General features: G+C 38.6%; 2 protein-coding genes across 5 annotated transcripts in view; both read left to right on the plus strand.

The window, feature by feature from the left end:
• OSBPL3 (oxysterol binding protein like 3) overlaps positions 1-5,469 on the plus strand; it is an 82,742-nt gene extending 77,273 nt beyond the window's left edge. For 3 of the 4 annotated variants that reach the window (XM_056482699.1, XM_056482698.1, XM_056482700.1), the window contains one exon: positions 151-551. In XM_056482699.1, coding sequence (XP_056338674.1) covers positions 151-247 — 97 coding nt within the window. In that variant the 3' untranslated portion in view covers positions 248-551. Of the gene's footprint in view, positions 1-150 lie in introns of all 4 variants that reach the window. The other variant, XM_056482697.1, reaches the window with a different exon arrangement.
• A 1,765-nt stretch (positions 5,470-7,234) lies between these two features.
• Positions 7,235-12,894, plus strand: part of GSDME (gasdermin E) — a 33,422-nt gene continuing 27,762 nt past the window's right edge. The window contains exon 1 of the mRNA XM_056482707.1: positions 7,235-7,632. The gene's annotated coding sequence lies outside the window, so the exon portion shown is untranslated. The remainder of the gene's footprint in view (positions 7,633-12,894) is intronic.

A 12,894-nucleotide genomic window follows, 5' to 3' on the forward strand; every position in this document is an offset into this window, starting at 1 on the left:
CCTCTCCATGGCCCAGTGCAGACACAGTTCAGCTCTCCAAGCTGTACTGCTCCTGGTTCATGGGCTGGATTTGGTATCTGTGCATGGTGCTACACTGCATTATGGATATAGATGGAAAAGATAAGCTTACACTTGTTTAATCTTTGATAGGAAATCCAGTGATGACTCCTGGGTGAGCAATGGAACCTACATGGACCTTAGAAAAGAACCTGGTTTTTCCAAACTGGACAATCCTGTCCTCTGGTGAAAGAGGAGCTAAGTGAAGAGATTCTGTGCTGTATTTTTGGATCTGATTTAAAAGACATATATATAAAATATAACTATATATCTATATCTATATATACACACATATATATATATACACACTCACACAGAATGTGTGTGGTGTGTGCATATGTGCAAATGTGCATATCTCCAGAATTGTGCTTAATTTAGAATCTGATAATGAATTTGTTTCCTTTACTCAACTATTGCAGTGATTGTTTGAATGTATAAATATCCTAACTTCTTTTTATAAAATATTTAATAAATAGTACTGAATGTTAACAGATGGAAGAGAGAGGAGCTTTTGCACTACTTTTTCAATGTGTAATAATGTCAGTTCTGAGTTAAATTATGCCTTACTGAGTTGCATTGGAGACAGCAGCATCAGCACCTCCTAGCTGTGCTGAGGAATCAGAGTGCAAGCCTTAGTAACTCAAACTGTAGGCAGACTTCCATGGTGCAATGAGTAGTTTAGCTGTCTCTGGGCTGGTATAAATTGCTAAAACAGATTATCAGCTGGTGCTGGAATCTGGCTATGATCTTTGGCTGTCTGTAGGAAAGATTTAAGTAAGCTTTTGCTTCTATTAAATTTCTTCTTAGCTTTATGGAAGAGGTAGTTCTGAGCTTACACTGGTGGTTCTACTGCCTTATACATGAACTGTACCCGGTTAAATGTAGTGCTAGAAAGTCAGGAATCGCCAAAATTTTCCATTTTTCAGTTCAAATTTATGGCCCCAACAGGGCAAGAGGAAGAGATCATTTGTATATACTGCTTGAGCACTGACTAGATGAAGAAGCTCTCTCTTTTTCCAGTAAGTGAAATCTATACAGAGCGTGAAATCCTGTGCTTCCATAGCTTCATTTGTTTTTATTCACTTAAAAATTGCAACAGTAAGACTTTTTAACAAGTTAGCAAACTGATTGTTTTAAGCTAGAAATTTTTTCCTAGTATTTTGATATTTTCTACCTCTTAAGAAATAACATATTTAAAATCTTATATTTAAAAAATTACCATCTGCCTTATGGAGAAGTGTATGGAGTCTTTGATCTTCCTCTGTATGTTTGTTAAGTTCAGATAAATATTTCAATGTCTTGCACTAAATCAATTGCATCCCTTTCCTGTAATTTTATATGTATGGTTGTATGGTTGTGAAGCTACTAAACCACAGGTCAGAAATTTAGCAGGAAACAAATGTAGCAGAAACCTCACTTTTGAATGAAGATTACAGAGATCAGTAGGGCAGTATTTTTGGGTTTTTTCCATCCAATCAGGATGCCATAGTCATTAACAGAGTAATTTGCATTCCCACATATCTGCAACCCAAGCCTGATCCATGATTCTTCAAATCTGCCCTGTGTGTCTGCAGCTCTCTGGCAGCAGTGCAGTTTTCCACATGATAGATCTGCATCCTGTCACCACATCATTTTCTTTTCTTTACATGACTTTTCTTTACTGTAAAGACACAAAACAAACCCGAATGCTGACATGTTAAATTGGCTTATGACTGGAATAACTGGACATGGCATGGATTAAGTAGACTCCTAGGAGGACATACTAATAGCTTAGAAAAGCTTGCACTTTACAGCAATTGTGCTGCATTGTTCTAGAGAAAATCTATTTAAAATGGACCCATGTATTATATGTAACATGAAGGAAATACTATGAAGGTTTTAAATTTTAAACAAAATCTTTGATGTCAGATTAGATGTATATTTGAACTTTGTTTTCTGTTACCTTGAAGCCTCATTGTCTGAGAGGCAGAAGAATGCTTTTTCACCATTTTTCATTTTGCCCAGGATCTCTGCCTCACAATCATTTCCATAATTTATTACCAAAGAAGTCAGCATAATTATATCTAATTAATATCTCTTCGAAAGACTTGACTACCATGCCAGCAGCTTGCAACAAGGCAAAGTTCACATTTATATGAAGACAAAATCTGATTTTGGGCTTTGATTCCAAAGGAAATCTTAAACTTTGGGGGCTGTTTGGCTTTTCAAGAAAAATGTGATTCTCTTCATGACTTCCTCCCTTCCTGTCTTTTATCCTTGTATTAACTGTCAAAACCTGGCACAGAAATGAGTTGATAATTGCAATTATACTTCCTGTTGGTAATTACAATTTATACTAAAAATAAGGTTCATTTGAAAACAAAAGAGGGTAGAGGGAATAAAAGCTTTTAAGAAAAGGAGCAAAATTTGTGGAGGCTGCATTAAGCTTGCTCACTGTCATATTTGGCAGCTACTGTGTCTGATCTGATTGCTGGGTTTGTATATTCTATGTGTGGGGGGCTTCCCCATACAGGTATTAAACAAAACAAATCTCATGGGGTATTTGAGTCATGATTTTTGAGAAATCAGACTGGCAGTGCCAAGTCTGATTTCTCTAGCACTCCAAACTGTTCAAAATACATGGGATTAATGACAAGAAGCATTGGGCTGAGCAGTGCCTTATATAAGAATTTCTTCATCAAAATTTCTGTATCAAGAAAGTAAACTCCAGAATTTTAGCATTGTCTCCATATAAAAATGTCTGAGAATAATCCAGGGCATTTCTTAAATGCATGAACCAAAATCATTGAACAAGTGATTGCTCCTTTTGTAAATCTGTAAGACACATCTCCAAACACAGTTTAACCAGTTGTGAATGATCCTCTGACTCCACATTTCCAACTGCAGTATAGTTTTCCCTGCTTACTTTTGTATGAAATAATTGGGTTTACTTGTTAAACTTCTGTTAATTGTATATTAAGAAGTGGAAGAAATTTGTCTTGATGTTAGCTCTGTGTATTTCTGCATGTAAATATATTCAACATTCACAAACTTAATATATTCTATAAAGTTATTCTTGGTAAAAGATGAAATTTTGGTAATTTTCTTCCCCAAAACTTCAGCTGTGTTAACGTGTACAAAATTTATATTAGCTTTCTGCAGTATAACTGAGACAAATGTTATTTTTAATAACTGACACTGAGAGACTTTTTACCCACTATTTCTACCCTGAATGGTAAAAAAGAATGTATCAGACAACTTAACTGATTCCTTTCATACACAGCTGTGATCCCCAAGGTGTGTAACTCAATGGATCAGTCTTAAAATTTCCTGATGACCCCTGCCTGCTGTTACAGCTCTCTTATTTAATGACTTTATAAACATTGCTTAATATGATTTTGGAGGCCAGTTTGAGAAGCACTCATGCAGCTCTGTCTTTCTCTATTTTCAGATTTGCAGGCTTGATGCTTAGTTTCTGATTTTGTGTAAATTTGGGATTGGAAAACAGCATCACTTGTTCAGGAGATGACTCTGGGTAGCATAAAGTGTCCTTCAGACCAAGTGGAACTGGAATGCAACATTAATCACTGCATTCCTTTCTGGATCTCTGTTCTCTGAGATATGCTTGATGTGATAGTTTGCCAGCACTGAACTACTTCTTTTAGATACTTTTTGAAATACAGTCTGTACTTAGGTTCTTTATGCAGAGCTTGGAAAGTTAGATGCCTGGAAGAAAGGCTAAAACCAGCCCAAATTTTGGTAAGGAAACATCCAGAAGATCTGTTTTTCCACCAGCCAGTTTTCTTCGAAGGACTGGAAACGGGATTGCTGCTTTCTTTTAAAATCTGTCCTCTGAAGGACATAACAGTTGCAAACACAGTCACCTTATTACCTGGTAGCTTAGTGTTGAATCCACTTCACTGTACAGAAAGAACACCAATTCATGGGACCAGAACTAGGGCCCAACCAGGGACACATTTCACATTGCACAATGGGCCAGTGCTGGTCTCAAAACAAACAACCCTCCCAAAAAACCCAACCTCACTCCTTTCCATGCCCCCCACTTTCCCTCAGCTGTTTACAGTCCTGTTCAGGTTTTCTATGTGGTCCCTTATGCAGTGTCTCATTTTTCTCTTTATTAGAAAAACTTGACAAATAGGAAAACAGTCCATTCTAACAAATGGTAAATCATACCTAGAGACTGTAGTTAAATTCTCTTCCCCATAGATTCCTTCTGTATCTTTTCCTTTACTGTGCATAAGACTTTCTTAGACTCTGGAGTCAGACCAGGCAAGGGTAGTGTGCTAGATCTGCTCAGCAGATCCTAATTATGAGTGTCCTTGCATCTGCTTTTATGTAAATCTCTTGTGTTCTCTCTCCAAATGACCAGCTTGGCAGAGCAGGAAACTTTCAGCATGTCTTGCTTTGTTCAGTATGGCTTCTTTTTTGGGTACAACTCATGCAGAGGGAGCAAGCTGAAGAGGAGTGGAAAACTTGGCCCATGGTGCATTTTTAACAGAGAGAAGGATGACATCCAACCTGTCCACATAACTGAATACATCTTGCAAGGGCTAAAATGAGACAGTGCTATTCAAAGGGGTGCTATTCAAAGGGATGCTATGAAAATGAAAGGGGTTTTTTTGATTGAGTGTGTTTTCATTCATGAATTATGCCTACAATAAATAAAATTCAGTGTTCACTAACTCATCCTTTCTATTTCCTAGCTACTGGTGGGTGCAACTTACTCCAGCAGCTGTGGGCTCATAAGGAACACACATTATCTGGCTTACCTTTTGAAACTTAGTAAATGCTGTAACTTACCACCAAATATATTACTGTACTGCTCTTAGATACTGTTCTTGCTGCAGCTTTTTGAAAGCAATAAGAGAAATTTTTCACATGAGTAGCTGCCATATGCTAAAGAATTATTTTAAAGGGTTCATTTTTTAATATAAATTGTGGATTTGGTGTTTTTAATGTGTAAAACAAAACTGTATTAAAGCTTATGAGAATGTTTGGGATGCTGATCCCCATGAAGTGATGGCATCCATCAGCTCCACACATTGGAGATGGCTGGCATCCCTGAGAATCTGAAAGTCTTTGTGTTAACAGTATTTGTTAGTTCCAGTATTGGAAAAACATCCCACATGTATGAGGTATTACATAAACAAAGCTGCTAAATGCTGAATTTGTTGTTTGTTTTGATAGGGCATTAGTGATTTCAGAATGAGGAATGGCATCTTATGTATTAGAATTATTGCTGACTTTCAAATATTTGAGAAGTTTCTCTGTAGTCAGGATAATCCCTGTTTTATGCTTCACTCCAAAAATTTGTAATAACATTGGAGTACCTTGATGCACAACTTGATTTATTATTTTTCTCTCTGTAACCAATTCAGTTGGATGTTAATAAATCATACTTGTGAAAGGTCACAGAGCACCCTGACTTTTTCCCGGGGTTGTAAGCATCTTTCTTCAAAGGTTGTTAGTGGCAGCTGAAACAAATCTCCCTGCTGTAGTGATCTGTGCTTTTTACACTTCGCAAAATGGCAAGTAGGAAAGAGCTTCCATCTGCTAGAACCCTTATTTATCACTCTTACAATCTGTCTGGTAGTTGTGCAATGTTCCAGTTGTACTGCTCTGCTGCATGGCTCTTGTGCCAGGCACTGGGGCAGGAAAAGGGGTAGGCTGATGGAATCCATTTACAGCTGGAAGTTTATTCTTAAAAGCAGTTTTTAGCAGACAGATGTGCAGCATAAACATTATGCTTTAGTATGAATGTAGAAACCACAAACTAAATGTTCTCCATAAAACAACTTTTAAAAACAAGGAAACATGGTATTTACTGGATAAAATAAATAACTGGAAAGAAAGGATATCAATGTGGTGGTTTTTCCCTTAGAGGTGGTGATTCAGGACAGCTCTGCCAAAGAGATCTCAACTGTGTCTCACAGTCCCACCATATGTGTATAAGATGCAATATGGATGGACTAGGATATTGAAAAATGTGGGAGTGCAGAGTGTGTAACTCCTGACCAATGTGAAATTCCTGGCTGCAGTTCTGCAGCACATTGCAGCCTCAGTGTCTACAGAGGTTTGGTGGGAGGGAGCTTGGAGCTTTCAGGAAGAGCTGGGAAAACTGGGTCTGTAAATTTGTTACCATGCAAAATATCCTCAACTGTTGCACATGGAAGAATCAGGATTGAGGCCAAAAGAAAAAGAGTCTTTACAGTGGGCTAGAATCAGCACCTGGTTTTTTGAAATTCAGCCATTTTGGTTCTATTGGATTTGGTTCTAAGAACTTTGGAACTTTCTCATCGTGTCGGGGGAATTACTTCATTGCTGATTTATTTTATAGAGATCTGATATGGTTTAATTGGTATCTGAAGTAACTAGCATTTAGTTCAAGTTGCTGGGAAAGTTCTGGTTTATAGAAGAAGTAATATTTTTTTTCATAATATAAAAGGGAGAGGAAGACTGCAAGGGATGTTCATTATTGGTGCTCCACTCATGAGCACCCAGGGTAGCAGGAATTTCTCTCACACTGAAATGGATATACAGTGAATTTCTCATGACTGCCCCTCAAGCTAATACCATGAACAGTGTGGTCAGTGCTACCCAGAAAACCAGGCTGTTTTCCCTACAGGCAGTGCAAGGTAAACTTGGCTTCTGTAAACCTTGCATCCAATTTGTGTTTAAGCTCAGTTGTTTGTTCATTTACAGTAATCTCTATCTAAAAATCATTTTGCTTATTGCAGAATGATTCAAACCTTCATAGGGTGAGGAAAAACACTGACAGCTGAGCAAGCTTGCTCTACATAGTAACCAACACATCTAGGCTTTTTTGTTGTTTTTTATACCTCTGTTGTTTCTTTCATGTTGCAAATGGTTGCTTGGTTTATTGGTTTTAAATTTAGACCTCTCTGTTTTATGCTTAAGGATTTGTAGGGTTATTCTCTATTTTGAAATGTGGTTAAAAGCTGGCCAGATACCAAATTCTGATGTATACTTATGAATTTGTATCTTTGCTTACTCTGTACCAAGGGAAATATTTGAAATTGCTTTGTGCAAACTCTCATTTGTGGTAAATCAACATTGCTGAGCTGAGTGTAACAGAGGCTTTAGTTAACTGAGAATTTGTCTCTGTGGGTTCACTGATGTAAGTTTTTACAGGCTCTTGAAACAGTAATAAATTCCTGTAACACAAGGTGTTGTGTATGAACATCTACTGATGTTTCTGACTGTAATTTCACAGACTCCAGGAACTACTGTCTTGCTCTAAATATTAGGGTACTACTTCTCCTTGAGGATTTTGTGCACTCATATTGCTATTCTAGTAAAACCAGCTGTTAGAATTGAAAAGTACTTTTTCTTTTTCTGCTTAGTGAACACTATTTGTCTTTATTAAAACTTCTTGATAAAAATTGATTTCCAAAATTACAAATTCCTCACTTTTCAGCTTGTGTTAAAATAAATAAATAAATAAAGGTTGCAGTAAGGCAGCTTTGAATTACTGCAGTACACACCTTGAAAAATCCTCTCTCTTCCTTAGGTTTTTATGAGGATATGTCTGCAATGCCTAGATTGCTGCCTAAGGTAAGGAAGATTATGTAGATTTATCAATAGATGAGAACCTGTCTAATAGCTGAAAGAGATTTACAGTTTTGTTTACTGCTAGGTTTGTTATCATTTCAGCAATTGACTGAAGGTTGAAGATGAAGTGGAGGGATCATCCTACTTGTATTCATTGTTTGCTACTTGCACATCAGTCAATGAAGCAAACCCTATAAAGGCAACTAGAGCTCTATAATTTTTTGGATGGAAAAATCAATTTTTCTTATAAGGTTCAAAAATAGTGCACCAAATTACGAAGTTCTTTGGTGGGGAAAATGTTTTACTAAGAACTTTGCCAAAGAGAGCAATGAAAATAGGTCAGTTAGGGCAAGCTTGGCTTTTTCTGAGTTCTCTAGTTATATATCTAGTATATATCTAGGATATTATATTCTCACCTTTTGTGAATATCAGGAGCTGAAAAAGATGTGCCACATCACAGAAAAAAAAAAAAAAAGCCATAGTAGGAGCTCCATTGTACTTGATCTAGGTGCAAAGCTTCCTAAAGCTGATGATCATGTGAATGCTCTGGTCTTGATACCAACATGAATTAGTTGTTTGACACGATGGGAGAAAGGAATGAGAGGAAAGAGTATATGTTGCAATATGATTCTCAGTATTGAAGTGTGCAGTCATGATGACCTAGGAAAAAGGACTTAATTGTTTCCTTTCCTGATAATGCAGCCTCTCAGGACACAGCTGGTCTTCCTTCTCTTTTAGGAACCGTATGGCTCACACTGGTGCATTGGCAGTGGTGAGGCTGGACAGTAACTGTGGGAGAACCAAGTAAGACCCATCTCAAACTGACAGCAACTGGTTCTGCAGGAGAAGTACAATCTCATCTTCCAGTTGCAGAGAGTTGCCTCTTTGGCAATAAGAAAGCCATCCACCCATTACCTGTTACAGATGCCATTCATGCCAATCAGTGCACCGTTCAGATAAACAAGGGCAGTACAAGCAGCAAGGACACCTGTTTCAATCCTGTGATAAGCAAATAAATTATATTTTTAATTGTCAGAGAAGAGGCCAGCACTTTATTTCATACATGAGGTTGTTTTACAGCATAATGAAGACCTGGTCTGCATGTGGAACTGCAATGTAACAAATAGTGTCAACAACCTGGAGTTGTGTGACTCTGTCCCGGGTTACCACCAGTATAAATTTTCAGGACATGACTGCTCTGTAGTGGTTCCCACTCTGTTCAGAAGGACAGCTGCAGCCTTTACACATAATCAGTCGGGTTGGAAGGGACTACAATGGGTCATCTGGTCCAACCTCCCTGCTCAAGCAGGGTCATCCTAGAGCACATGGTACAGGATTGCATCCAGACAGTTCTTGAATGTCTCTGGTGAAAGATGCTCCACATTCCCTCTGAGCAACCTGTTCCAGTGTGGGTCACTCACATAGTAAAGAAGTTCTTCCCCATGTTCAGGTGGAATTTCCTGTGCAGCAGTTTCTGCCCATCACCTCTTGTCCTGTTGCTGGGCACCACTGAGAGCAGCCTGGCTCCATCCTCTTGGCACTCTCCCTTCAGATACTGACAGACATTTATCTCTTTTATCTCATTTATCTCTCACTCATCTCTTCTTGAAGCTGAACAAGCCCAGCTCCCTCAGCCTTTCCTCATAAGAGAGATGCTCCAGTTCCTTAATGATCTTTGAAGCTCTCTGCTGGGCCTGCTCCAGAAACTCTAGGTCTCTCTTGTACTGAGAAGCCCAGATTGGGACACACTTTATATCTACCAATCTGTTTTGACCCAAAGCACCCTCTTTATTGTATCTGCTATCCTTTTGGGCAACACTGTTGTGTAATATAAAAAGAACTCTCATGCAATTACCAGCCCACACACTTTTTTGCTGCTTGCTAGCCCTTGCTCCTTGTTTCAAAAAGAACTGTGTTCCTTTTTCATCCTGTTCTTTTTCATGGGAAAAACCCACTATCTTACCTGGAAAAAACAGGTTCTTACCCCACTGCCTGTAGGACATCAAAAAGCAAACACAGCACATGATGGAATGAGGAGAAGTGATAGCAAGCTGAAGAATGAAGTGGCTTTAAGAAGAAACATGAAGCCTTCCTCTTAGTACCCAGCGGGGCTGAACTGTCACCTCTATGGGAAATGGGATGGGGTTTTAACTTCTGTCCTCCTTTGGGGTGTGTGTTTCTGCAGCAGAAGACACAGCTCCTGGCAGCTCCTGCTGCAGAGCCCCTGGAAGGCTGCAGGAATCCTGACTCACTTGTAGGAGCAATGCAGCCTCGCCACTCCTCAGGACCCTCTTTACTATTTGTGGTCTTCTCCTCAATGCATCTGCCACTTTAATGGACCATGGCTTGCTTCAAAGATTGCTAAACAGAATTCTCTATGTGTCTAAAATTTTTATCTTTGTGGGCATATAAACTGCTGTTGTTGTTGAAAAACCCCTTTCAGACTGCCCTGAAACAGGAATTTCTGCTGTTGTTCCTGCAAGAGAGACGAGTTGACAACAGGTAATGAGAAGAGGGATTATGGAGTTGCAAAACAACTAGAAAGAAAACAAAGGAGGCAAAAAAACCAAAAGGGAGAGAAAAAGTTTGTTTTAAATCCCAATAAAGCTATTGCTACAAATGTAGAACACGACAACATGCATCTGGTGTTACTACTCAATGAAATATTAATGTTAGTTGCTGAACATTTTGCAAGGTTTGACTATGGCCATGCTCCAGTTCTACAGCACAACACAAACATCATCCAGCTGGCAGCCCCTGAGGGACTGCAATCACATACTGCCCGTTCTTCAGAAAATTCTGCCCAAATAATTTGCTCCCACAGGCAGATAGTGAGGTTTTTTGAGGATGCTTGTGCATATACATTCAGAGGATGCAAAAGGAATTGCATGAAACAGAACAGATCTGTATAGCTGATCAAAGAAAACCTACAGCCAGCTTTCTTTCTACAGACAGCTTCAGCCATGGGCTCTTTCCCAGGGATCTTTTAACTCCTGTTGCTTTGCCAATTTTGTCCTAAATCTTCTAGGTCTTCTTTAGATATGCTTTCCTTAGTTTCTTCCATTCAAGGTAATTTAAGGTTGTCTATAAACAGCAAAATCACTAGGAACTGCCCTAATAAAATGTAACAGTAAAATAATTATGAGTGGAATGATAATTTATTAATGCTAAGTGTATTATATAAGTATTTACAATAAGTTACCTAGCTGCCCATAGTAGTAGGCACTGTACAACTCTGAATGGTGCTGCTGTACAGTTAGATTTCAGAGCAGTGCCAGAAACCCTGACAGAGTGCTTACAGTCCAAAAAGTGTACATGTGCAGAGGTACAAAGATGAAGGGGTTCATTTTCTGGAGGCATGGTGACAGGTATCCTCTGTTTGCAATGTTTCAGTGAAAAACAAAATCTTAATATTTTTCATTTGCATACAGTTTGTCATTTTGACTTTGTAGCTCCTGTTCCAACCAGCTAAGAATTAAACATGTAGAAAAAAGAAAAAAAAAATTAAGAAGCGTGAGATGTAAGCTAAATTTCATATTTTATTACTGATGCATTTTCTAGACTTTTGAAGTTTAATGTTGAAGTTTAGTATCATCTAATACTTTTAAAATAACTTTATAAGTTGTTTGGGGCTCCTATACAATAGTTTGATAGACATTCCTTTTGGCTAATTTATGAGGAAGTTTTACTACAAAATAGCATAACAATATAGCAGCCAGATGGTTTTTGATAAAACATTAATGAAACCAGATGGTTTCTAATAAACTATTATGGAAGGGTTTTGAGACGTGCAAGAAATTTTATCTATTCCTAAGTTTTCATTTATCATTGTTGTAAAAGAAAGTTCTGTAGCTGCCATCTAATCTACAATTTAAAGTTAGAAGCATCAGTTTTATGCAAATTCGTGTAAATTGTTCTCCAGATCACTATTGGAGACATCACAGAATCATCACATGGTTGGACAGAATGACAGGGGGGAGCTCTGTGCCACAACCTGTGCACGATAGAAAGGCAGATGTGGCACTACTTCCCCCCATGCCAACATCAGTGCTGAAGGCAGAGATCTCTGACTGAGTTACAGCAAACAGGTTGTACTGAACACATCTGCCTCCTTCTGCATCTCAGCATGGCACTCTCCAGTGGTCCTTCCAAGGGACTAGAAGGTCCAAAAGTGAACTCTGTTTTCCTCATACTGGTGTGTAAAGGTAGCAGAGTTGAACCTGCCAATACAAGATAGCCTCTAAAGACTGGCCAAACTCATCTTACAGTAAAATCTTCAGATGGTTAAAGATGTCACCTTCTAATTGTCAAAAGCAGAATGGACAGAAGCTCACATGAACAGGTAGGGAAGCACAGCAGAGCAGTTTTCTGGGTGCTATGAACTCACACAGCCCTTCCTGGCTCATTGCACCATCTCCCACTCTCAGGACACGATCCCTTGTTAAGCCTGTCACTTGCTGCTGGCACAGTGGCAGGGCTGGTGACAGCTGAAACAGCAGGAGAAGGAGAAAGCTGTTGTGTGCAACAGGAAATGTTTCAGAGGACAGAATGGTAGAAGCGAAAAGTACAGAGCATCCCAACAAAACAGGACGTGAATTTCAATGTAGAAGAAAAATGAGGCTGCTTAGTTGATTTGAAAGAAATACAGAAACAAACAAAAACTGCTGCTCAGATCTTTTATTCTTATACAAGAAAGTGGAGGAAAGAAAAGAAATTAATTCTTTTGCTGGTAATTTGGCTTATGTTGCTGGACACCTTTAAAAAGATTTGCTACCCTAAATATCCTTCTTCTCTAAATAGGAGCTCAAAATATCTTCACAACTTCTTCTCACTTCCTCCAGAGAACTGAGGCCAGCAGAGCCTTTTCCAGCCAGTGTGAGGGTTTTAAAAAGGCCTAGCATGCAGCACCAGAGGCCTTTGGATGACCTCTGCACACCTCAACATACAGCACCATTTTAGTGAGCACTTTGTAGCCAGGCTGGATGCAGCCTGAAAGAACACATTGATGACTACAAGGTATTATTTGCCATTAGTACTGCTGTTCATGCTGTGAAAGCATTTGTAAAAGTTTTTTAAGACAGAGATTAATAAAAAAAGTTGTTTAAGAAATTCCCCCTTGCAACTACATTTAGACTGACATCATAATGTCAATGGTTGGAAAAAATAAGGCCATCATACAAAAAAATTTAGACCTAATACCAAATTAATATATAGGATGCAAAAACCTTTTCTGTTTCTGGTAGGAATAACCATTCTGCAATGCTG

The sequence above is a fragment of the Oenanthe melanoleuca genome, chromosome 2 (assembly GCF_029582105.1).
Source record: "Oenanthe melanoleuca isolate GR-GAL-2019-014 chromosome 2, OMel1.0, whole genome shotgun sequence".
NCBI lineage: Eukaryota > Metazoa > Chordata > Aves > Passeriformes > Muscicapidae > Oenanthe > Oenanthe melanoleuca.